Consider the following 26,757-nt stretch of genomic DNA (forward strand, 5'->3'; position numbering starts at 1 on the left):
TCTCTTGCCTTCTCATGGCTTATGATTTTAAGCTATTTTCCCTATGCACAGAAAAGGAGGTCTCCTCCTTGTTCTTTTTTGGCTTACCAGTCATCCTTGTATATTCACAAGGATGTCTGGTCTGTTTGCAGTGCCTTACACTTATCTTGTGTTGAGCAATTTTTTTGCTACTTGGGAGCCTTCTGTATGCAACTACACCTGTCTAGCTTTGCTCTTCTGGCGATCAGATTGTTTACTTGCTTATGTAAAATGCTTGAATGTTGTGCCTTGCTACACCATTACAAGATAAAAAGAATAGTTACATACTGTTGGTTACTCTGGTTTGGTATGCTTGTGTATAAGCTTGTATATAGTTCGTATTAATTATATTTTGATAGATACACTTTCAACTAACAGCCAAGGGGAGAGAAATTTCTAGACTGCCATGCAGAGCAATTGCAGTAAATAGTACCTAGGCATCTATCTTGTGCACTCTGAATTGTACCTACCTACTTTTGGAAATGCAACCAGCATCTTCTGTCACCTTTTGTATTTATCTATTACACAGAAACAGAGAGTTTCCCATTAAAATGTAGTTCTGTGTATTTCATTTGCTTCTATCCTGGGCAAGGTGAAAAGGTTGAAACTAATCAAAACCATAAATAACTCCACATTTACTACTTGGCATTGCATTTACTGACAGCATAATAATTGAAGGTGACGTTAAATATCTTCTCCAGTGCTAAAAACCATTGTCACTTATTCACATTACTTTTTCCTGGCAAAATTGTTACATTTCTTCTGAAGGACATATGAAGAACTGCCTGTGTTACATTGCTATTGAGTTATTTGGCATTTATCCCATACTGAAGTCCAGGCAGGATATATTTCCAGCTAGGGTGGGCATGATGATGAAGTACATAAGCCCACAGCATGAATAACACTGAAAAATATAATGTGAAACTTTCCTGGGAACATATGTAAATTTAAATTTTGCCATCCCAGCAGGACTGGGTTTAGCCAAGTTGTTCCTCTTGGGGAAACTGGAAGGAAAGCAGGAGAGGGAATGTCTGCAGTGTCAGGCTTGCTACTGTGTGTAGAGGATCACAGGGATAAGAGAGTGGCTGTCGTGAGGACCATCATATCCTTCAGACAGAGCTGACCCACCTCACACTTTTGGATGTGTTTTTCCCTTTTTTTAACCTTACTGGTGGTAGAAGTATCAGAGTACTTTTCCATGCTGACAAGTAGACAAAACAGGCAAGAGATGATGGATATTTTGATATTCTGAAAAGTCTAATGGGTACCTGAAGCATTCTAGTTTATACAAGAGTGAAGATGTTTCTATTAATGTTGAAGATGTTGTACTCTGAAAAAAAAACCCGAAACTCAAACAAAAAAGGATCCATTAAACAAAGAGGAAAAGAGATTAAGTGAGCTTGGCAACTGAGAGACCCGGACTCCATGTCTTTCTCCAAGGAATGTTAATAATTAATATTATTTTCATATTATTGCCAGGACTAAATCCCCCTGTGGCTTTCTAATTTTATTGCACTGTAGTTCGCCTCCCAATCTGTATTTTTTTTGTTTTTACCTTTGTTTTGTTTTGGATTAGGTTGTCAGTCTTTCAGAGAAATATTTCTTAAGACTTACCTTGAATACTGATGTCTAAATATGTCCGGGGTTCATCAGTAGCAGTCATTTTTCCCCTTCTTGGTAGCTGGTGCAGTGCAGTGTTTTGACTTTCAGCTTGGGAACAGAGCTGATAACAAGGATGTTTTGGTTTGGCCAAGGACTTTGTGAGCCTCATGCTCTGCCAGGGAGGAGGGGAAGCCAGGAGGAAGCAGAGACAGGACACCTGACCCAAACTGACCAAAGAGGTATTCCATACCACAGCACGTCATGCCCAGGATGCAACTGGGAGTTAGCCGGAAGGGCTGGGAGACTGCAGGGTTGGAGGAGGTATCGGTCAGAGCTTGGTCGGGCTGGGGGGGCGAGTTATCGGTCGGCTGGTGGTGAGATGATGTATTCTCTTCCCTTGTTATTTCCTTTATCATTATTATCATTGGTGGTAGCAGTAGTGATTTGTGTTATACCTTAGTTACTAAACTGTTCTTATCTCAACCCGTGGGAGTTGCATTCTTTTCGATTCTCCTCTCCGTCCCTCCGAGAGCAGGGGGAGAGCAAGAAAGGGGGGGGAAGTGAGCGAACGAATTACCTGACTGGGTTTAAACCACGACAAAATAGGAAAGAGCTGAACTGCCACCAGATTACTGTGTAAACATTCTTTTTCTGATATTGTCTGATATTTCACCACCCAGACCTTCTATCTTAGCTACTTCATCCCTGTGTCTTTTCTCACAAATGCAGAATGTAAACATGAGGAAAATGTAGTGTCTCCCTTAGTTTCTATAGCTACCCCTCATCATTTCAAACTAAACTTTAAGCTGTGGTGTGTTACTATTATAACTATAAATTGGAAATTCTTCAGTTATTCAGTACTATTGAAATACAAAATCAGTTGTAAGGAAAGTAAGATGCTGGATCCATCTTTCTTAACAGAAGTTGTAACATTTGCTCTATGATTTCTTCTGCTTCATGTAATTTTAACATTTATAAGTTTTGCTTACTTCTTCATGGTTTCCCTGTGATGTGCTCAATGGTGTCAAGCCTAAATCTAGTGATGAGAAAAAAAAAGAAATAAAATTGGACAATCTAAGGCAGTCTTCTTGGATAAAAACTTAGGCCTGTGTATAAGTAGATATTCTCAAATATTATATACTTTTATTATGGAAATTATTATGAGAATTATATACTCAGGTTTAGTGTTTCAGTGATATATGAATATACTTATCAGGATTAAATTCTGTTCCTTTAAATAATTTCCAGACTTCGGGCATGTGGTAGGCTGCTCATGCCATCTCTGCATTAGTAGTCACTTAAACTATATGCCAATAGTAGCAAATAGTATAATTTTAAGTTTTATAAGGAAGTAACAGTGGAATATTAACTTTTACCAGTTGTAAAATGAAAACCACTTGCTCTGAAAAGAATTATTTTTTAAAAGTATTTTCTGTATTTAACACATTTTTCTTTCTTTTTATGGGTGTGTTTACGGTAAAATGGAGACGTGCATGTGTTTATTAAACTCTGTAGTTAAAATCTACTTATAAAAGTAAAATAACTATAGAAAATGTGTCTAATCTTTCTTCTGTAAATCTGATAAATTACAGGATTAATCTTTCCATAGTAAGTAGTTTGAGACCAAGAGAAAGGAAAAAAGGAATTAATATCATTTTCACTCTTTCTTGTCATTTGTAAACCCAAAGTTAATTAAAAAATATCCATTTTCTGCTAACACTCCAGCTTATATATTTCAGAGCTCTCAGTCTCTTTTTTGCCCCCTTCAAGAAGAGAAAAAGAGTATGTCACAGAAAAGGTAGAACAAGATCAATCTTTCCTAAAAAAGACTGTAGGCTGCTAACGGAAATTAACTTTGTTACTGTTATTGAGGTATAGTATGGTGAAGAAGAAAACTGACTTATTAGTACATAATCTGATTTTTAAATAGTATTTCTTAGAAACTATTTTTATCCGATATTAATTTTTATTGTGGTAACATATCCGGTCTAAAATAATTATTCTCATTCCAATAAAAACAAATTCAACTTTTTCTGGAAGTAAAAAAGAAATAGATTTTAAATTATTCATCTTTGAGTTACTTCACTGAGTCTCTCTTCACAAGGATCTCTAATGAGTTAAATTTTGAGACAAGCCCTTAGAAATGTGTGACTTGAAAATGGATTTTGCAGAGAATGTTCCGGTAACCGAAAGAGTAGGAACTCTCAAGGCTGTGATTTTCAGCTTGGTCAGATCCTTGTATTGGTTTAATTATATCTGGCTATGCACTACTTGGTGCAAAAGGGGGCATGAAGCAGGAGAGTGCCTTTTTGGGTACAGGAGAGCACAGGAACATAGTGACCTGAAATTATACTGGTTTAAGTTGCTACAGAACTTCAGACTTATGCCTGGTGCCTTGCTTGCAGTTTATATCCCCAACCCAGGTGCCCTTAATCAACATTTCTGGTTATTCTGAAGGTATTTATAAACTCAGTTGTCCCTTAATCTTCACTCTAATAAGCTATATGCCTTGAACTCCCTAATTTAAAGGGAAATCTGGGCCTCTTTTCATATTTGTGACTTCTTTATGAATGCTTCCAACTTAATTTACATCTTTCCTCCATTATGGAGATCAGAACTAAACATAGGATCTGAAGATGGTCACATAAATTAAAAGCAGTGAAGTTGAATAGTCTCTCTGTTTCAGTCTGGATTTCCTAGTTTAGTTCAGAACAAATATACACCCATTAATTCCTATGCAGTATCATAGCCATGCAAGTAGCATAGCCAGTTGAAGCCATATGATAGAGAATGGGTATTTTCTGTGACAAAGGAGTTGAAGAAGACTGCAAAGTTGTGAGTGATTATCTCCCCCTTTGTCACTGGTAGAAGTAGGGCTTATCAGTAGTTGGAAGGAAGTGTGTCAGCTCCAGCCTTGAGAGTTTGGTCCCAGGGTCTCTGTAGGTCCTCCATGGGCAGGCATTCCAGAAGCCAGTCATGCCAACCATTCTTCAGGCTGATATGAATGAGTGTTTTCAGGTGGATAGCATCTGTCAGATTGTTTTAGTTTTGCTAGTCATTGGACTGTTTTGAGCTGCTGCTCATTGATTGGGGTGTAGGAGGTGCTGGGCAAATATTTCTGTATAAATTCAGGTCTCTTGCCTCTGCAAGTTATGCAGATTTGTTGTTGTTGTTGTTGCTATTTTCATTATAACTTTTTAATTGTACTTTCTCTAGAAAAAGTTATAACCATATGAACTACATAGCAAATGCCGAAGGTCAAACTGTGGGCCTCTGACATCAGCCTAGTTACTCAAGTGATTTCAGCTCGCTAGGCCGAGGCATTGACAATCCCAGATGCTAATTTTATATCCAAAGACTTCTTTATTTTATTGCTGTAATAGGGTATGTCCATCATGGCACATTTTTGCTAGTACTCCCTCCTGATGGGCTTTTCAATCTCAGTACTTCACAAGATAGAATTCTTTAAACTGTTATGTACTGCACAGAAGTATGAGTTTACATGTGATGGTAGTGACAATTAGTTTTTGCATAGCTTCAAACAAACTTTTAAAATCCTTTTTAATGAAATATCTATTATTAGTTTATGTTCTCTTAACTTTTGTTTCTTCTCTGATATTTTTGTCTGAGAGGGTTACATTTACTTCAGAGCCATTGCTATACTTACCAGCTAAAATTCGTTGTAGGGCAGTCTACCAAAACAATTAATCATGCCAGTGGACTACTCTTTTCTGGCCCTATTTCCAAGGACCTTTCAAAGCAGACTTCAGACCAGATGAGTTACGGTTAGCTTCATTCCTGCCTTCCTATCTCTTGAGATCTCTGCAGTTCCAGGTATAACACAAATCACTGCTGCTACCACCAATAATAATAATGTTAAGGGAAATAACAAGGGGAGAGAATACAATTGCTTACCACCCACCGACCAATACCCAGTCTGACCCGAGCAGCGATCTGGGCCTTCTGGGTAAGTCCCCCCCACTTTATATACTGGGCATGGAGTGCTGTGGTATGCAATGCCCCTTTGGCTAGTTTGGGTCAGGTGTCCTGTCTCTGCTTCCTCCCGGGTTCTTGTGCCTCTCCTGCCTGGCAGAGCATATGAGACTGAAAAGACCTTGATCAGAGTAAACTTCACAACAACTAAAAACATCGGTGTTATCAGTGTTGCTCTCAGGCTAAAGTTGAAAACACAGCACTGCACCAGCTACTAAGAAGGAGAAAAATGACTGCTACTGCTGAACCAAGGACACTGGCTCTCTTCTTTACGTGTAATATTGCATGAGGAACATTTCCATAGTTTCTTGATGCTTGGTGGAATATATACCTGTGTGATATTTTTCTTTTCAGTTTACAGATTGTATATAATATTACACGTTCACCAGGAGGCTTTTCAGAAGTATAGGCAGGCTGAATTTTACCCATCATTAATGAAACTGAGGCCAGGCTAGGCTGAGAGAGAGACTACTGCTGGGAAGGGTTGTCTTTCACTCTCTTACCTTCCATAGCATCCTATACAGTACAATTGCTTTCATAGGAGCAGCAGTAGCAGCCACAACTCTCAGTTCTGAAGCTGAAATATAGAGCAATGTTCAATTTTGCAGACTTAATAAACTGGTGTCATACACAAGCAAGCTATACCTTGAGTCACCATTTATCTACATTTACAGATAACAGTATTGAAAATCTATGTCTGTGTTGCCTGAAGGTAGGAAGAAAAACAGACAATCTATCCCCTCACTAAATATGATGACTCTGCATAAAGTATTGAAAGTGTTATTGTAAGCTCTATGAAAAAGTGTGGGATTGCATAATTTTTTAACTCCATCCTCAAATGGTATTCAACACTATTTTCATTCCTAACACATGTGGCATTTCCTAAGTCAAAATGTCAATAAATAAATGCTTTCTTTTGTCTCTTATTATGATTCTTAATACTTTTACAATGCAACTTCTGAAAAATCTTTTTGTGAAGTTAAATTTTATAGGGAGTTTGGATGTGTTTTGTGTGGCAGACACATTAGTAAAACTTCAGTAAAATATTGTGAAAATTATCTTTTTAGGAAATAGCCCTTTTTTCTGTTTCCATATGTAAACATATTTATGAAGATTTAATTTTCAGTCATTACATCTGAGGAAGGTGAATATTGTGCTTGTAATATTAGTTATCACTGAATAATCAACCTGAGATTTTTAAAAAATCTAAGATTTATGTGCAGTGTTCTTAAGAAATTAAACATCAAAATACAATATCTAAGTAATGCATAAATTTTAAGGCTGTACATATGACTTTGCTCATGTCTGTTAGGAAGATGAGCATGTTTGTTCACCCAGCTTAAGGTACATTCTGTAGGAAGAGATAGACTATCTTTGTTATAGTATAGATATATATGGTGAAATTACAGAAGTTTAATTTGCCTGTAGAAGAACTTTAAATTTTCGAGGGATTTGTGCATGATGCATTGACCTTAAATATAAAAAAAGTTTCAGGTTTTCTTTCTTTGCCAACATTACCTATTTTGTAGCTGTTCACCAGGTATCCATGCAGGAAACAAACTAGAACATGGCACTATCAGGCACACTGAGGTCATTAGGGCTCGAATGTTTGTGACAGTGAATGGAAAATACAAAAGAACAGTGGAGTTACTGTACCATAAGTGCTCCCCTTCTGATGGAAGCTTCTGGCCCATTGTAACATTTGATAGGATGGGCTGTTGGAAAGGAGAACTTAGCCATCACTGAAATCTGCCAGCACCTAACTGTACAAACTAAGATTTATGCCGGTATAACTTCATCATATTTTAAGCATTTTTTTAATACATTTTCTGCTGTTGGTCCAGCTTTTGTTTCTTACTGTTTCCTAATATAAATTGCTTTTTCTAACTAGCAGTATAAAATCCTAAAAATGTTATTTTACTTGCAAGAGTTATCACAGTATTCCCCTGCCCATTTCTTATTTTTCTTTTTTTTTATTCTGTTGAAAAGCATTTGGACATAATGAGTGCCCTGATCCTGGAGTCCCAATCAATGCTCGACGTTTTGGTGACAACTTTCAGCTGGGGAGCTCGATTTCAGTTATATGTGAGGAAGGATTTATTAAAACACAAGGAACTGAAACAATTACTTGCATGTTAGTGGATGGAAAAGTAATGTGGAGTGGACCTATTCCTAAATGTGGAGGTATGTATAATACTTCTTTCTAATTCAGAAATTGATGTAAGTTCTTTTAAGTTGTTATCAAATGAAGTTCAGATTTTTACAAGCAGATAGCACAAAACTCCTGTAAAACCTAGTCCTTAATAAAGGAGTCTATTAAGGCATGAGCTGTTGCTAAAAGCCTGTCTGTAAGAGTGAATTTCTTTTATAGCTGTTGCAAGGACAGAAGAAAAACACGCAAAAAAATAGGTGTAAACGTCAGTGATGTGAACACTCCTTTATAACCTCTGTAACAATGAAGGCTCATCTAGGAACCTTATTAGAACTGGAATGGGAATAGTTTTGCACTGTTCATATTTTCAGATAGCTCTCATTTGGCACTGGTGGAACTACAATTTCCCAAATACATTTTATGCTTGAAAGGATCACTCCTACCTTTTATTTATTTATATATGTATTTTGTTCTTTTTAAAGCATGCATTCGTCCCATTTGGGAAACTGTTTAAAGCAATGAGCTTCAGTGCTAGTAATACACCAGTAATATTCATCTCTGTATTTTTGAATTCCAGTCCAATTATCATGATTTGCCTTGTTAGTAGCTTGGAGAAATAAATAACAGGGAAGAAGAAAATAAGAACATCCTTTTCAGTGAATCTTATTTTAGTATATTGAAGGTTCTTGTTGTTTAATATTTAAATCTTTTGTTCCTCTTGGCACTCAAGGTTCTTAAGGAGTCGAGAAGTCTGGTTTGTTTTTTTTTTTTTTTCACCCATTTTCATTTAGAAGATTTTCTTCAAATAAGGCTTTTGACTTCCTGCTTCAGACAAATGAACGATTTAAAATCATTTGAGTGCTCAGTGAAGTTTGCTGATAGGATATTAGATTAGAAAGAAGATATTAATCTCTTTTTAGGTCTTTGGCTTTGGTATGTAAAACGATTTGAGAGGTTTTAGGAAACTGTTGCAGTGGTTATGCTTCTTTTATCCACAGTGACACCTAGGCTGGGAAGATTCTTATAGCAATTCATCTTCCTATTTATAGAAATCACATACTTCCATACATCACAACCTCTAAAACACAGTGTTATGCATATTTCCTTGGAGTTATTTATGCTAATAAGTATAAAAAATCTTTGCTTCATTAATTGTCAATATTTTATGATCCCTTCACCTAAAGGGGAAAAACAGGGGCTGAAAATCATTGTAAAAAAGGTCAAGGAAACAGTCTTTTGGCAAGATGACTGGAGAGTTTTCTTTTTTAAAAAACAAAGCTCTTTAAAATAAGCCCAATCACCCAGCTATTCTGAAGGGAAGGACTCCTAGGTCTCAGAAATCAGCATATGATGGTGAAGGTCAAATAAAAAATTCTGTTGAATCTTGCACTGCAGGAATCAGGAAGAACCATAATCAGGAGAAGTGTAATAAAGATCTTTCAAAAAAAAGCCAAAAAAGCAAAACACTCTATGATTGTCAGATCCCTAATAGAGAAATTACTCTGAATTTAGGCAATCTTAAAATAAGCATTATTTTTAATGTAATATTCATAGAAGTATTTTCATAAGTTACTTTTTTGTATTCCAAAGATAATCTTCAACAGTTTTGTGAGAAAATGGACCTGTGTACAAGTTTAGCAATACTATGGTAGTATACTGGCTCAGAGTAAGGCCATCTGGTACTCCTATTCTTAGTGATATATTTTGTAGATTATATGCTCCATATGTGTTATGAATATGTATAAGTGGTTATACACAATAAAATGCAGGGATGATGAATGCTGGAGAGTTAATCTTCTGGTTGCTGAGGTGACTATGAGTTTAAATACCTTATTGTTTTACTGGTACTGTTTGCTGTAGCACGTAAATGGTGACTTTAAAATAAAAGGAGAGAAACACTCAAAACAATCAGTAAGTAAAAAAAAAAAAAAATAAGTCTGCATATTTAGAAATGTTTGCAGCATATTGAATTCTGAAGTTTTTATAGTCTTTAGAAACCTTTTTGTTCCTACAAAGTAGGCTATTATGTCTTTAACATACTACTGGAGCAGAACTCACTTTTCATCCTTCTTTCAATCCACCCCCCCACACCCCCCCCAGTGAATAAAGTCCCTTACCAATTCATTGTTAAATTAGTTTAAGGCTATCCCTTGTCTTCACTGGAAACTGAATCAAGTCTATATTAAATCTTTTACATCACACCATCTTTGCAGCAATAGCATTATGTCCTCATAGAATCATAGAATACTTTGGGTTGGAAGGGACCTTAAAATATAATATAGTCCAAACTCCCTGCCATAGACAGAGACATTTTCCACTAAATCAGGTTCCTCAAAGTGCCGTCCAATCTACCATTAAGCTCTTCCCGGCATGGGGCATCCTCAGCTTCTAGGGCACTTGTTCCAGTGTCTCACTGCCCTCATGTTAAAAATTGTCTTCCTTATTATATCCAGCGTTTAGTTTAAAACTGTTATTCCTTTTCCTATCACTACAGGCCTTGATGAAAAGTCTTTCTTTCTTGCAAGTCCGTTCTAAATATTGAGAGGCCACAATAAAGTCTCCCTAGAACTTGTTTTTCTTCAGGCTGAACAAGCCCAACTCTCTCAGCCTTTAATCATAGGAGAGGTGTTCCATCCCTCTGATCATTTTTGTGGCCCCCATAACCTGCCCTAACAGATCCATGTCCTTCTTGTGTTGGGGACTCCATAGATGGATGTTGTACTGTGGGCAGGCTGTCATAAGAGCAGAGCAGAGGTGAAAAATAACCTTCCATGAACTGCTGGCCATGCTGCTGTTTGCACAGCCCAGGATATAATTAGCCTGCTGGACCGCAAGCATACATCGCCAGCTCATAGAATCATAGAATAGTTATGGTTGGAAAGAACCTTAAGATCATCTTTGTTCAGTTTTTCATCCACCAGTATCCCCAAGTCCTTCTCTGCAGGACTGCTTTTAATCCATCGTCATGGATTAGAATAGAATTCTAATAGAATTTTGGGAACAGAAGAAAGAATTTTAATCATAGAATCATAGAATCATAGAATAGTTAGGATTGGAAAGGACCTTAAGATCATCTAGTTCCAACCCCCATGCCATGGGCAGGGACACCTCAGACCAAACTATGTCACTAAGGCTCTGTCCAACATGGCCTTGAACACTGCCAGGGATGGAGCATTCACAGCTTCCCTGGGTATCCAATTCCAGTGCCTCACCAGCCTCACAGTAAAAAACTTCTTCCTTACATCCAGTCTAAACTTCCCCTGGTTAAGTTTTAACCCATTAGCCCTTGTCCTGTCACTGCAGTCTCTAAGTATTTGAAATTAGTTATTTGACATTGTACCTCAAGAAAAATATATTTTAATCTTCTAGAGGAAAATATATTCAGAGATCAGTTGCTTTTCTGTCTTGTTTCCTGTGGATCAAGGGGACATATATTTGTCTACATATGTATGTTTAGTATTTTCATGTATATATATATATGCATAATACATGTATAGAAAGATACATGGGTATGGTCTTTTGAGGATGTTTATGCTTGTGCTGAACAATATATGTTCAATTTATCATACTGAGTATTCATTAAATTCGTAAGATGTCCTAGACATTTTAAATTGCTGGAAAAACATGATTTGTTTCCTGTTTTTAAAATGTTAATACTTCCATTGATAGAATTACTGCATTTCTTAGATGCTTAGAATTCCAGATAATTCTGTGAATTAATTTAGTTAAGGAATTTCAATCTCCTACTAAAATCAAGTAAACAAAAACATGCCAAGCTCTCCTATGTTCTTTTCCTTACTCATCCATATCACTGAGGAGAAGACGATCTCACAGAAGTCTGATGACACATTCACTTGACTTTACATACACGTATAAATCCATCAGATGTAGTGGGTTTGCATTCATGCATGAAATTAAAACCTGCACAGAGCTTTGCAAGAATTAAACCTAAAAAAGGTCTGTCCTTTATCATCATTGGTCGTAACCATTTTTGCTCTTCCCACCAGTAGGAAGGAAGACTAGCAATCTCCAGAGCCAAAATCAGCATCAGTCAAAAATGATTACTACTGTCGAGAATCTGTCTTTGCCCTATAATTAACTGTCTTGACACTGATCAGCTAATGGAAATTTCCCTCACTCTGTACCAGATTTTATTCAACTGTTTAAGGATTCTTCTCAAAGAAATGCTCTTCATTGCTGCAATATCTACAGCTGTGGAGATTATTCCTGATTATTAATGTGTCATTAAGCCACTGAAAAACTTAAAATATGATTATCAACAATTTGGTTCCAGTTATATTTTAACACAGTTTTCCCAGTTTATATTTGCTCACTATCTTGGAGGTAAAAACTGCATGTAATTCTAGTAATTCTGCTTGCAGATTTATATCTTTATGGTATTTAATAAATATTTGCCAAATGCTTCAAAAATATCAAGTAATCTTGTAAGAATGGTAAGTATGTCTTTTTCATGAATTAGGAATTTGAACTGCCAACTTGACAAGCTAAATGTATGTGGCGTGACAGTGGAGTTATGTTAAAATAAAGTTTCACTAGTTTCTAGCTTGATGCTCACCTGAAATTTTGCAAGTTTTTAAAATCTCTCTGTTCACAATTACAAGCAGAAATAATGTCACTTTTTGAATACTACGTTTTGTTGTATGTCCTTTCTTACAGGAAATTAGATTGTACCTTTAAGAATACAGCAGCAAAAACTTGATTGAACAGTTTATCTGTTTAAGGTTTTAATTCAGTTGTCTCCATATACTTCTGAACCCCACAGAGTCTGTCAGCTTTGAAGCTTCGTTGCATCTTCCTGCAACTTTATTTTTTTTTAATTTGTTTATTGTAGATGTACTATATTGAAAGTGATAATTGTGTATTACATGTAAGTGTGTTTTATTATAACTTTCTCTTTGTTTCATTTTTAGCTCCGTGTGGTGGGCATTTTTCATCTCCCAGTGGAGTAATCCTTTCTCCAGGCTGGCCAGGGTATTATAAGGATTCCTTGAATTGTGAGTGGGTGATAGAAGCTGAACCAGGACACTCTATCAAAATTACATTTGAAAGGTCTTGGCTAATGTTTTTCTTATTTAATATTTTCCAGTATTTACCCAGAAGCAGAAATTTATTAGCTTTGTCAAAATATTCATTTGCACTCTAAAATCAAGTAATTGTATTATCAGGCAGGATTTTCCAAAAGATCTTCAGTGCCTTCAGGGTATAAATTTTATCTTCGTTGTAATTTCTAATTTGATGCATTGAAAAGCTTTTGAAATTCCTGCCCTCTTGCATATATTTAAGACTCTCTGGCCCAGTAAAAAAAAAAAAATCGTTTGTTTTTAAAGATTAGCATGTTTCGTTTGCTTGTAACCATGTTTCTATGATGAATTATATTTATGAAGTGTTTTTTTTTCCTCTCAAACCCATGAAATCTTCAACTCTGAAAATCTGAATCAACTAGGAAAACTGAATTGAACGCATTCATATTTTTATCCACCATTTAATTATCATATCAGCTGTTCTTTTCTTGTGAAAGGACTGTGCTCTCAGGATGGAATGCCATTTTCCCCAAATTACTGCAGGATTCCACTTTTCCTGCATTAACTGCCTGTTACTTGGGACCTTTCCTGATTCCAAGGATTGTGATGTGCTGAGGACCTTAAATTTCTCATGGTAGCAAGACATTTAAGGTCTTCATGAAAAACTGAAACAGAAAGTGTAATTAGAAAAACGCTACGTTCTATGTATTTTCAAGGATGTTTTAGATTCTTTTTACTTGTAAATATTAATAAAGTTTTATGATGAGCCCATTAACAAAAAGGGCCTTTGATGATAAAAGTTATAGTGCACAAATATCATGCAAGTAATTTCCAGTTGATGTTTATGCAGCATATTTTGACTTTCCTGATCATACTTAATGTAGAAGATACCACTTCATTTTAATACAGTTCAAAAGTTGTTTTTAGCAGGGTATGAAAATTACTGTCTTCTGTTAGGGAAAAATTCTCATGGTGATAAGTTTAACACTTTTTTTTAGTACTACAGCTTACACTATGAAAAAGTGTTCACATAACATTGTATACAGAGGACAAGTAATAGGGATACTTCAGTGGTGTTTCCTACCCTTAACAGGTAATGAAAGCTAGTCTTCTAAAATCACTAGTGCTAAACATCAGCTTAAAAGGAAGCTTTGTCAGATTTCTGCGAATTAAAATACAAAAAAATACACAGTACACAGTATGCTAGAGATTGGAAGGGACCTCAAAAGATCATCTAGTCCAATCCCCCTGCCGGAGCAGGAACACCTAGATAATGTTACACAGGAATGTGTCCAGGCGGGTTTTGAATGTCTCCAGGGAAGGAGACTCCACAACCTCCCTGGGCAGCCTGTTCCAGTGTTCTGTCACCCTCACTGAGAAGAAGTTTCTTCTCAAGTTTAAGTGGAACCTCTTGTGTTCCAGTTTGTACCCATTACCCCTTGTCCTATCACTGTTTGCCACTGAGTAGAGCCTGGCTCCATCCTTGTGACACTCCCCCTTTATATATTTATATACACTAATAAGGTCACCCCTCAGTCTCCTCTTCTCTAGAGACCCAGCTCCCTCAGTCTTTCCTCATAAGGGAGATGCTCCACTCCCTTAATCATCATAGTTGCCCTGCGCTGGACTCTCTCCAGCAGCTCCCTGTCCTTCTTGAACTGAGGGGTCCAGAACTGGACACAATATTCCAGATGCTAAGTGAGTAACTCTTTTTTGCAGAAATTAATCAAACTCATGTTATTTAAAAATTAAAAGAAAATTATTAGTTTTTTCTATTGGCTTGTAAATCAAAATTAAAAATAGAAATATTGGCACTTTCATTAACTCAAGATTTTGAAAAGAAAGATTTAATTTCAAATAATTTATTTTTTAATTCAGCATTTTGTTTTCAGCTACACAGTTGATGTGGACAGTTATTTCAAAGTGAAAAGTATTTACCTTTTAATTAGCAGAATTTTGTGCCAACTGGATTTTCTTCCAGTTTTATTATATCTGACAGGCTCTTGTGTGCGATTTTTTGTTTGTAATGCATTAACACCTTGTCATAAAATTGCTTGACCTCCAGTACTCTTGTAGGTAAGAGCAATAAGAACAAGATGTGGTCTCTTCAGATCACAGAGAAAGCTCCTGGCCTCCCTATAACCTGGTCTCATTGTGACATTATAACACTTCTTTTTCCGTTGCTGCTTATTTTTGACACTCTTGTCACTTGCTAAAAATTGGATTGATATGCAAATTGCTCAGATGCATCAGTCTAAGAGAGGCCCTTTACATATAGGTGTGTGTATGCTTATTTGTTTCAGTGCAGGAGTACATGTAAAAAATACATGTATAAAAGTTCACAGAAATATAATTAGAAGTTTGGATGTAAAGCAAAAGTTGTGACAAAAACCAAATAATGAAAAAAATCTTTCTTACATACTGAAAAAAAACCTTTTGTAAACTACTAATGTTAGTAGTTTTATTTAGTCTGTATTATTAAAAATAATTTTTTTCACGCAATTAAAATTTACATTCTGAGGCACATTACCTTCTTCTTTACACTCATTCTGACTATCCTTTTTCTGCTCCTTCTATTTGCAAATCTGCTGCTGGACTTTATAAAGACAGGAGTTTAATTTTGTTGACGTATATACTTCAGAAACTATAGCCAAAGGGCTTTCTTACATGATTAAAAACAACCTGTCATATTTTGCCCAGTTCTTTACATTTAACCATTGTCCTGAAAAACAAAGAGAAACTGTTTTTTTTCTAGCTTTTCTTGGTGCAAATAACAAGACTTCCGCAATATGTGTCGTTATTTAAAAGACTTTTAATTTCGCAGTGAGGGTAAAACATTTACAGTACATGTCTAGAATCTTTGCATTCTTTCTTTTTTGGATTTTCTAAGAGAAAGGGAACAGGTCTTACACACATTTTCTGTAGAGTGCTTTCAGAGGTTTCATAATAACTTTTTCATGTTCTGTATTATGATCAGGCGTGCATACTTTAAATGATTTATTCCTTTTGAAGCTATGGTAATATGTTTGAATTTTGTTACAGATCAGTAGCTTCTTAGGCTGAATTGAAATGATAGAAGTGAGAAATGCAGGTGCTATTCTTCATTGTAATGAAGTGTTTATCATGAAGCCTAATTATGAGTATTTAAATGCTAGTGATCTTAATCAGCAAACTACTGATTGGAGTACTAGTCACATCAGACTAATGAGTATACACTGTGCAGCAGGATATTCTACTTATATCCTGACACAGCACTGAGTTGATAGGTTGTCTCTTAGAAACAAAGATGCATATTGTAAGTATTAAAGCAGCTTTATCTGTTCAAATAAGATTAAAAAATGTGTGTCATCTCCTGTATTAAAGCTTGTTTCACTTCTTTCTGCTTGAATGATTTTTTGTGAGTCTATCATAAGAATAGCTCTCACAGCAATAAAGTCATCCAGGTTAATTTAAGAAAGGTGGCTAGTTAAGTAGGAAAGGACACTGGAGTAGTCTCACATGAACACAAAGTATTTTTTATTCAGTTTCCTATAGATCCCTACAGTTCTCTAACACTGGGTAATAACCAGGTGATAGGTAAACAGGTAAGTTGAGCATCAAGATGAAGGTATTCAAGAAAAAAAAAAATCATCAGCCTTATAAAATGAATGTAAATTGACCAGTTTTATGAGCCATAATCAGGTACATAATCATGCCTTCAAATTTCTTTCAGCTCATCTCACTAAAAAACTGACCTTTTTTTTTCCCCACAATCTTCTCCTTATTTTGCTGTTGTTTATGGTATTGTATGTCATCTTTGAGCAACAAGAGGATTTCTGCTATGACTTTGGAGACTCAGCTTCATTTCATTTCATTGAGGGGCCTAATAGTTGCTTTACATTTATGGGGTCAATGCCTTTTTACACTTTCTGTCCCAAGTATGCTTTTGATAAGGGAACTAAGAAAGCAGAGCAAGACTAAATAATCTGTTTCCAAGACTGATTCCGTTTTGTAAGGATTAGTGGGAAAAAACCAAGTACTGGAAAGCCTTGTAGCTTTTTATCAACATAATATTGTTGGTCCATAAGGGAACTAGAAAAAAAAAAGCAACTTCAGTTCTGCTTCTAGGTTTATCCTGTTTCGTTTCTGTAACTCCTTCTTACTTTATTTCTGTGTTATTTCATGGGAGTGGGACATAAATAAAAGAAAATATGTTTTGGAGGTTTCATTCGGATTTCGCCAGACTCCTTTAGATCATTAGGCTCAGGCTCATGGGGCATAAATACTGGAATATGGAGTACGACAGAACATTGGCATTAGTCATGCAGTTCCTTGAATGGATTTCACAAAGCCAAATTAGGCATCTAAGTGAATCGGGGAGAGAATTAGGAATAGCTGTAGTCTCCTTGTAGGATCCTGCTGTAATTGTTCCTTCTTAATTCTGAAAGGGTTTTTCAATAGTCCATCAGAGAGTCCATTAAAGCAGTATGACTGATACAAAGTCTGTCATAGCAAGAAAGAAAGAATCCACAAATACCAAACAGGTGTTTGGGATTGCTGATACCATCTAAAACAAGACAAGCAAGGAGATAATGAGCGGCACTGTCACACTCAGCTTTTCCTCGAAATAGACAGCACATATGCTGTCTCTAAATAGCCATTTTGCTTTGTAGGGCTTTCTAAATAGGATTTTTTTTTTTATTATTTTTTTTTCCGTAACTTCTCCCACTACTTTGGAATAAGCCTCAAGTGTCACAAAGACACTGGAATCTCAGAGCAGACTTAAGGGCTTCTATCTCTGCTTATGGATGATTTTAAGAGTATGCACTCAGATCATGATTCTTTTATAATATAAAGTAACTTGATGATATTTGTGCTAAATGTAAAGGTTATAATAAAAGAATGCATCAATATATGCTCTATATAGTTGACTTAATTTTTCTGAAAAGAAAAATCCGTTTCTATTACAAAATAGTATATGCAAGTAATATTAATATTTCCTAACAAAATATGTCTGGCTTTTGTTTCCTGCAATGCAAAGCAGCTCAAGGAGTTTAAAATTATTTCTCATCTTTCTAAGGCACTAACCTAAAATTTGGTTATTGTATTATTTTATAGGATAATTAATACTATTATATTTATATTGTAAAATAAATATGTAGAGAAATAATTAAAAGAGTATGATCAGGAAAAGCATGGTTTAAAAATGTGGCTTACTTTGCATGAGTTTACTGAATTTGTTTCAGCTGGTCCTTATATTTGTACCTCTGTGTTTTTCCTCAATTCCAGATTTCAGACAGAACTCAATTATGATGTTTTGGAAGTTCATGATGGGCCAAATTTATTATCTCCGCTCTTGGGATCCTACAATGGTACACAAGTCCCACAATTCCTGTTTAGCAGTAGCAATTTCATTTATCTTCTATTTACAACTGACAACAGTCGTTCTAACAATGGATTCAAGATTCACTATGAAAGTAGGTCATTCTGAATTGTATTATTTGATTTTCCCATCAATGCCTATCCTAGTCATAAATAACTGCAGGTGCACAGGTGTTGTCTTTGTACATTCATGTTAGTTTTCAGACAGAGAAAGATTTAGTGATGTTAAACTGCAAAAGGCATGACCAGTAATTTCACTTGCAATTTAGTGTCATTGCTGTACTGATCCATGAATCAAAAGGTAGGAATGGGGAGCATATGTCTTTCTTCTGGATGTTGCTTTATGTCCTTGTATTTTATACATTTTTGTGTGTGTGTAAAACTCTGCAATATCAGAAAGATTATGAAAATCTAAGCAAATAACTGAATTACTGTCCTGATTGATGTACCTGTAGTCTACCTGAAGGTAATGGGAAATGTAGTTTACACTAATGAGGTGAAAATCAAGCTATGGAATTGCTTTATTATGTTTTTTTAGAGACCGTATCACCATTTTTATGTGATTTGTTCTGCATATATTTTTGTTTAATTCTTACTGGTTAATTGTCTTCCAGTGCAGTTCAATTCCCTTTTCTGGAAAATAGGAGTGAATAATGGTCATCTATTCAGCATTTCCATTTTAAAATATCCCGTTGAAAGTTGAAGTTTTTTTATATGTCCTTATTTTCTATGGTAATTATTTCTTTCCACAATTAATTTATCTGTGAGGAAGGATATTTTATGCCTTTTCTGTAGGAATAAGAGGAATAACACACATAAGAATTGTTACACTGAATACTCCTTCTAATTTGCTAGCTTCAATAATATTCCTAGAGGTTTTTGCTCCTTTCTTTGTTTTTCCCTGACTCTTTTATAATGAAGTTAAACTCACTAGGAAAAAAAATCTAAAAGGTTTAATTTTTTAGTACACATTAAAATTCTCCTTATCAAGTCAATTACTCGTTACTCTCTTTTGTCCTTTTATCTTCTCAATATCTCACATTCAAATAACTGATCAATGTAAATATTTCAAGAATAAATTTCATAAGAAAGAGAAAGCAGTTTAACCAGGATAACAAAGTTTTATCAGGAAAAAAATAAATGCTGGAAATCAGAATCTTGTGTGATGAACAAAGTCTTTGACATCAGCATCAGGGACAAAATCACTTAATTTTACTGAGGTAGGATCAAACTAAGTATCCTGTTAATTGTGTGATGTTTTTATCTGCAACAGTGGCAGGATGCAATTCATTATGGACAACATCTTATAATGGTGACACAGAGAAATAGAGTGCAAGGTTAATTCACTGAAAATGTGTCATAATGAAGCCTTCACCCCCCACTCACAGCACAGTGAATTACTTAAATTAATAATAATTTAAAAATGTAAGTTTATTTGACTTTTTTTCATTTGTCATTGGTTTTTAAATCTAGGTGTAACAGTTAATACTTACTCCTGCTTGGATCCTGGCATACCAGTGCATGGACGTCGTTATGGACATGACTTCTCTATAGGTTCCACTGTGTCATTTAGTTGTGATCCAGGTTATAGGCTGAGTCATGAGGAGCCTTTGCTATGTGAAAAAAATCACTGGTGGAGTCACCCACTCCCAACTTGTGATGGTAAGGATGAATGGATTAATACAAAGTGCCTTAAAATATACACATTTTGCTAAACTATTATTAGTCAGAAAGAATTAAACATTGAAGCTTGTAATAACTTTATTGTAGGAAAAAAAAAAAAAAGTAGAGGAATCTAATATCTCTGCGTGATGAGATATTAATAAAAGTAGAAAATTATATATAAGTCTTGAAATCAAGAAATTATTGAAGATACATCTGTCTGAATGTATGTTACCATGACCTGATTGCCAGTTAGCTAACAGTATGCAAGGTTAATGTATATCTGCTTGTAAAACTCTGATTGCAAGCTGCAAATATTTGTGGCTGGGCATCCATCTATGGACACAGGCCTGCTGGCATATGAAACATGAGATGTGGTTTGTTTATAGCTGACCCAAAACCAGCATTTTATCCTGTTATTGTGTTGATCACTATGTTCGTAGGTTGTTAACAGAACTTGACATCCATGAATCACTGTAGGAATTAATTATGGCATCATTATGCATAGTGATTGTTAAACCAGACAAAAACAGGTAAAGTAAGATGTCATATATTTTGGAGTCTCCATCATATCATTAAAAAAAGTCTGTTTGAAAAATTACCTAATATATTTAGTAATCTCTTGTTATCAAAATTGTTTATTTTAATCTGCTTTCCTAGTTAGGGTGATATCAATTATATTCAATTTTAAGAATGTGTATTGTAATGTTTATTAAGTTGTACGTTTGAGATATTTTCCTTTGAGCGTGGTAAACACATTTCTGATGATAAAAATGTTATCAGGAATAATGTACCCACTTAATTCTAGAGGGATATTTAGTTATCAGTGCTTTGGGTTTATATTTCAGTAGGTTGAGTATGTCAGTATATGATGAAACTCAAAATTTTTGGTGGTAGAAAAGGGCGTAAATAATCAGTCACTTTCCTGAAAATGGCACTATCATTCAGCAAGCCCATTTCCCCAAGGATTCTGCTTCTCAGTCAGGTTTTTGAACGAAGAATTGTGGGATTCCCACAGCTCACAGTCAAGGGGACTGTATTTTGCTGAATAGGCCACAAAAATAAGATGTGCTTATTTATGGTGACAGTCAGTAGATGGTAACAATCTAAACAGTACTAATGCGCTCACTATGAATACTGTGCTCTGCTGTGAAATAAACTTATATATTGTGATAAATTGCTTCCTTAAGATGCTGAGCTAGCACGCAACTCATGAAGTAAACGAGATGTTTGTTTTTTTTTTTTTTTTCAGGGCACATTGCTAAATGGCTATTGTCCATTGAATAAATATGCTCTAAAGTTATGATTGAGTACATTTATTCTAGTAAATTTAATCAATTCATGGTTGAACTCATTTTAATTTTATTGCTGAATTTCTTCTCTGGTGGAATGTTTTTAAATAGTATCCAGAGTCTTTGCACCCCCAGGGAAAAAAGGACATTTGCTAAATGGGCTTTTATTTCCATAAACTGCAAGTATGGGTTTGTATATTTGTTGTGGTTTAAACCCAGCTGATAACTCAGCACCATGCAGCTGCTCGCTCACCCTTCCTCCCTTTCCCCCTCTATCTCCTGGGTAGGATGGGGAGGAGTATCACAAGAATATAAACCCAACTGGTCGAGATAAGAACAGTTGAATAAGTAAAGTACAATATAGTACTACTACTAGTAATAATAATGATGATAAGGGAAGTAACAAGGGGGGAGAACGTAAAACTAAAAGGGGGAGTGGGAGAGAGAAGCCAACCAAAACCAACACAAGTGATGCATAATATAATGCTCACTGCCTGCTGACCAATACCTGGCCTGAGCACCAGATAGTCCCTTCTGGGTAACTGCCCCCACTTTATACAGTTTAGATAGGGGGCATGATGTGCTGTGGTATGGAATACCCCTTTGGCTAATTTGGATCAGGTGTCTTATCTCTCCTCCCTCCCAGCTTCTTGTGCCCCTCATCACTGGCAGAGCATGAGACTGAAAGGTCATCCGTATCCTGGGCTGCATCAAAAGGAGCATGACCAGCAGGTCAAAGGAGGTGATCCTGTCCCTCTGCTCTGCTCTCGTGAGACCTCACTTGGAGTATTGTGTACAGTTCTGGTGTCCTCAACAATAAAAGGAGATGGAACTGTTGGAAGAAGTCCAGAGGAGGGCCACAAGGATGATCAGGGGGCTGGAGCACCTCCAGTGCTGTGTGGAGAAGGCTGTGTGGAGACCTCCTAAAAGCCTTCCAGTATCTGAAGGGGGGCTATAGGGATGCTGGGATGGACTCTTCATTAGGGATTGTAGTGATAGGACAAGGGCTAACAGGTTCAAACTTAAACAGAGGAATTTTAGATTGGATATAAGGAAGAAATTCTTTACTGTAAGGGTGGTGAGGCACTGGAATGGGTTGCCCAGGGAAGCTGTGAATGCTCCATCCCTGGCAGTGTTCAAGACCAGGTTGAACAGAGCCTTGGGTGACACGGTTTAGTGTGAGGTGTCCCTGCCCATGGCAGGGGTGTTGGAACTACATGATCTTAAGGTCCTTTCCAACCTGTCCTGGGTTCAGCAGTAGCAGTCATTTTTCTCCTTCTTAGTAGCTGGTGCAGTGCTGTGGTTTTGACTTTCAGCCTGGGAGCAGCGCTGATAACACCAGTGTTTTTAGTTGCTGCTCAGTAATGTTTACTGTGACCAAGGGCTTTCTGAGTCTCATGCTCTGCCAGGGAGATTTTTATTATTTATTTTTTTAAAAGAACTATCATGGTTTAAGCCCAGCTGGTAACCCAGAAACATACAGCCGTTCGCTCCCCCCCCCCCCTTTCCTTCCCCCGCTCCCTAAGTGATGGGGCGAAGTATTGAAAGAATGTAACTCCCATGGGTTGATATAAGAACAGTCCAGTAACTAACGTATAACACAAATCACTATTGCTACCACCAATAATAATAGTAATAAGGGAAATAACAAATAACAAGGGGAGAGAATACAATTGCTTACCACCCGCTGACCAATACCCAGGCCAACCTGAGCAGTGATCTAGCCCTTGAGGTAACTCCCCCCCCAGTTTATATACTGGGCATGATGTGCTGTGGTATGGAATACCTCTTTGGCTAGTTTGGGTCAGGTGTCCTGTCTCTGCTTCCTCCTACCTTCCCCTCCTCCCTGGCAGAGCATGAGACTCGGAAAGTCCTTGGTCACCGTAAACATTACTGAGCAGCAAATAAAAACATCGGTGTTATCAGCTCTGTTACCAGGCTGAAAGTCAAAAACACAGCACTGCACCAGTTACCAAGAAGGAGAAAAAATGGCTGCTACTGCTGAATTCAGGACACAACCCTAACTATTCTATGATTCTGTGATTCTATCATCAGGATAAACACTACTGTGCAACAACTAAAACGTTGGTGTGTTAGCAGTATTTTCAGACTAAAGCCAAAACACAGAACTGAACCATTTACTAGGGAGATAATTAACTCTATCCCAGCCAAACCCAGGGCAATAATTGTGCCATTTGTAAATTCACTGGTCCTTGTTCCTGCTCATTCAGTATACTACTCTGTCAGTTTCTGAGGAGCAAAGTTCTTTCTTGATTGTTCTTTCTGATAATTATGTCTTTTTGATAATTACATCATGTAGTGATATGCAGACAAATCATGATAGTGGTGCAGACAGATTATGACAACTTGTGTTTTGGAGGAGGAGGTGTGTAGAAATGGAAAAAAATTTAGATTTCTTAGAAGCAGTTCTTCCTCAAAGTAGATGGTGTTGATTACAATTCTATTCTATTTCATGAGGTTTGGATATTACACAGATAAGCATCAAAAAAAGCCTATCAGAGAATTCACACTTCATTATCTACAGGAACATTTAGACAATACTGAGAATGATGATATGAAAGTGAACAAGCAAACTGTTTTCCTTCCTTAAATTCTGGTCTGAGGGGGTGATTATGACAGGCTGTGTAATTCATTCAAAAGTAATTAGTTTTGTTTCTTGTGTGTATCTATACAGATAAGGTGTGCACACTATTTTGTTATTGCACATATGTATTCCCTCTGTGTGTGTGCATGCATACATAAGCAAATACAGTTCTATATTTACAGAAGTGTAGCAAAGCATTTCTGGGGGAAAAAAAGATAGAGTGCTGACCTTTGAGGATAGTAGAATATATTTCTGTTCTCTAAATATTTACGGAAAATATTTTCAAACAGTTACAGCTGAAAGGAACCTCAGAATGTCATCTAGTCCAAACCCATACCCCCCAAAATGGGTCTAATCTGCATGTTAGCTCAGGTTGTTCATGATTCTACACAACTGAGCTTTATGCCCAAGGAGGAAGATTCCATTTATTCCCTGAGCATTGTTTGGCCACGTAATATACATTTTGAACATCTAGTGAGTACTTCTCATCTTCCAGTTACATCTATTACCTCTCATCCTTTCACTGTGGTGAAAGCTACTTGAATTTATACAGTCCTTGAATTGCTGTGCAGTTTTCAAGACAACAACTCCAGTATGTTAAAAAAGGTTATACAACCATAATATTAAGACTTCTTCAAAGAACAAAAAGTAAACCCAATGATCTTTATCAAACTATGAGTCTCTCTACAACAAATGAGTTAGTCTGTAGACTGTTAAGAAGATACTGTAAAATGTACTGTTGTAAAGTATGGCAACATTCTGGATAGTTGTCTTGGCGAAATATTTTTTATTTCTTTTCAAAAAAGGTGGCACTGATCAAGGCCTATACTACTGCCATTATTTTTCTTTGCTTCATGGATAAACAGCTTTTTTATTCACACACACCAGAGAAAAATGATTGGTACTACCATGTACATTAGTTTATTTTGAAATAGTTCATCTGAAGATATGGTTTGGTCATTACCATAAACATGCAACATTACCTAGGAAAGCAAACATGCAAATAAATAACTACCATTCTTTTCAAATTGGAATATGTACAGGCTTTTAAAAACAGTCATACTTGAGAAAAATCAATGATTTTGACCTTTGCTTAAAAAATACTACTTGTATTTCCTTTATACTATTCCTAGGTAGCATCTAAACATGATTCATTGCATACTTATCTATCTGGACAGCCCTGAGCTACTTGACTGTGACCTTCTCCCAGTGCTTAAGAAACAAGAAAAATTTTGTCTCATCCTGCCCTTCCTACATGAATTTTAAAATGGAATTTTGCTTTTAATCTTTGAGTATATGTGAGAAAAAACCTATTCTACTCAATATATGAAATATTGTATTAATCCAATTAAAAATGACAGAAAAATAAATCTAAAAGTTAGATACCTAATTAAGAATGTAAAGTACTTCTTATTCCCTTCAGCATAACATGAAATTCAATGCTAATACATAATAATTCTTATTCATTATTTGAATTAAAAATAAATATAGTCATTCCACTTGGCCTTTATTTACCAAAGAAAATTAATAAATAACAAGAAAAATGTTCAATCAAGATGGAAAACATTTACTGTTTAAATTGAAAACACCTAGATGTGCAAATGAATTGGCAAATATGACTTGTGCAGTACTATGAGGACCATTTCCAGGGAAAATATGTGGCAGGTACACCTGCCCATACCAAAGCCTACAGACGCTTCCCACCACAGGCCAGAGCCCAGGTTCCCTCTGCACAGCTCTTGTCCCACCTACGTGGTGGCGGGTGTAGGGGCAGGAAAGTTGGTCCTGAGCCTATGGGGGCTGCATGATCATATGTGACCATAGCTCAGATCTGACCAGAGCAGCAGTGGAGCCCCTGGGAAGCCATTTTGTTTTGGTCTCCCTAGAAGCAGCAGGACAGCCCTTTAACTTTTACAGGTCAAGAGCCCTCCCTTTCAGATGAGTGACTGCACATTTTGGATCATTGGCCATGAACTTTAAGAATCAGCAAAGTCGTGACGAATCTGTGTGACATCCCAAATCTGTAGTTGATGTTAAAGGAGATTTGAATTGAGTTTGAACAATTAATTTCATTTAGCCTTGATTTACTGGTTCTGTGGCATATAAGTGGGTATATTTGGCAGGATGTCCATAGAGGAATTGCTGTGGAAGCACAGATGGGACCCTTTTCCCCCAGGCGTATGATGGAGAAGGAGAAGTGATTTGACCGAGGAATGGCCCTGGGGAGCATAGAATAATACTGAGGATGTGGGGGAGGTGATAGAGGCCATGCATGCATCTTGGGCACGTGCTCAGTACAGGCACAGAACCATTTTACAAGAAGTGATTTGGAGAAGCAGTTGGAGATGGACTGTTTGAAAGAGGAATTGAAAAGAGAAAGAGCAAATGTGTTTATTGGAACAAAAAAAAAATCGAAATTATGCTGGCACGAGTGAAAAAAATCAAACCCCAGTGTTACGGGCAGAAACCCAGAGGATTGAGACAGGGATATCTGGGGAGATTCTGATGAGAGGAGTTCCAAAGAGGTGGAGGAGCTGGAGGAAGTGAATGTGCGACTCTCCAAAAACTGAAAGGAAGGTATATCTGCAGGGCAGGAACCCCTAAACCATGGTCAGGACAGAAGTTCAAGGATTTTCAAATGGAGTTTTAGCATAAACCAAATGAAATGTGAATGGAGTGTTTGTGGAGTCTCTCTGATGGGGGAGATCAGATACTGTTCAGTGACAAAGAAGCGAATGGGTTTTAGTGTCCAGAAGTGTTTTTGACCAGCAGATCGAGAGGCTTCTTGGGCTGGGTGGTAGAGCTCAGGAGCGAGGAGAGCTGGTCACTGTGGAAGTGAAGGGCCTATCTGAGCTACCAGAGGTGGTACAAACATTAAGCAGAGTAAGAGACGGTTGCAGGGATCAGTGATGGCTGCTCAGGTACTGCCCAGCTGCCTCAAACAGTTCCTCAGAGGATGATCCAGCCAGTCAGTTACAAACCCCAGCCTGGTTTGATCTGGCCACCCTGCTGGGATCCAGAACCATCCCG

At 36.6% G+C, this 26,757-nt stretch overlaps 1 protein-coding gene across 3 annotated transcripts in view; it reads left to right on the forward strand.

Annotated features, from left to right (window-relative positions):
- Window positions 1-26,757, forward strand: part of CSMD3 (CUB and Sushi multiple domains 3) — a 578,676-nt gene that overhangs the window by 312,825 nt on the left and 239,094 nt on the right. For all 3 annotated transcript variants that reach the window (XM_062627150.1, XM_062627151.1, XM_062627152.1), the window contains 4 exons: window positions 7,603-7,797; window positions 12,697-12,835; window positions 18,076-18,263; window positions 19,642-19,830. In XM_062627150.1, the coding sequence (XP_062483134.1) occupies window positions 7,603-7,797; window positions 12,697-12,835; window positions 18,076-18,263; window positions 19,642-19,830 (711 nt within the window). The remainder of the gene's footprint in view (window positions 1-7,602; window positions 7,798-12,696; window positions 12,836-18,075; window positions 18,264-19,641; window positions 19,831-26,757) is intronic.

The sequence above is a fragment of the Pezoporus occidentalis genome, unplaced genomic scaffold, assembly GCF_034315485.1.
Source record: "Pezoporus occidentalis ecotype Australia unplaced genomic scaffold, CSIRO_AGI_Poc_V1 ctg3, whole genome shotgun sequence".
Lineage (NCBI taxonomy): Eukaryota > Metazoa > Chordata > Aves > Psittaciformes > Psittacidae > Pezoporus > Pezoporus occidentalis.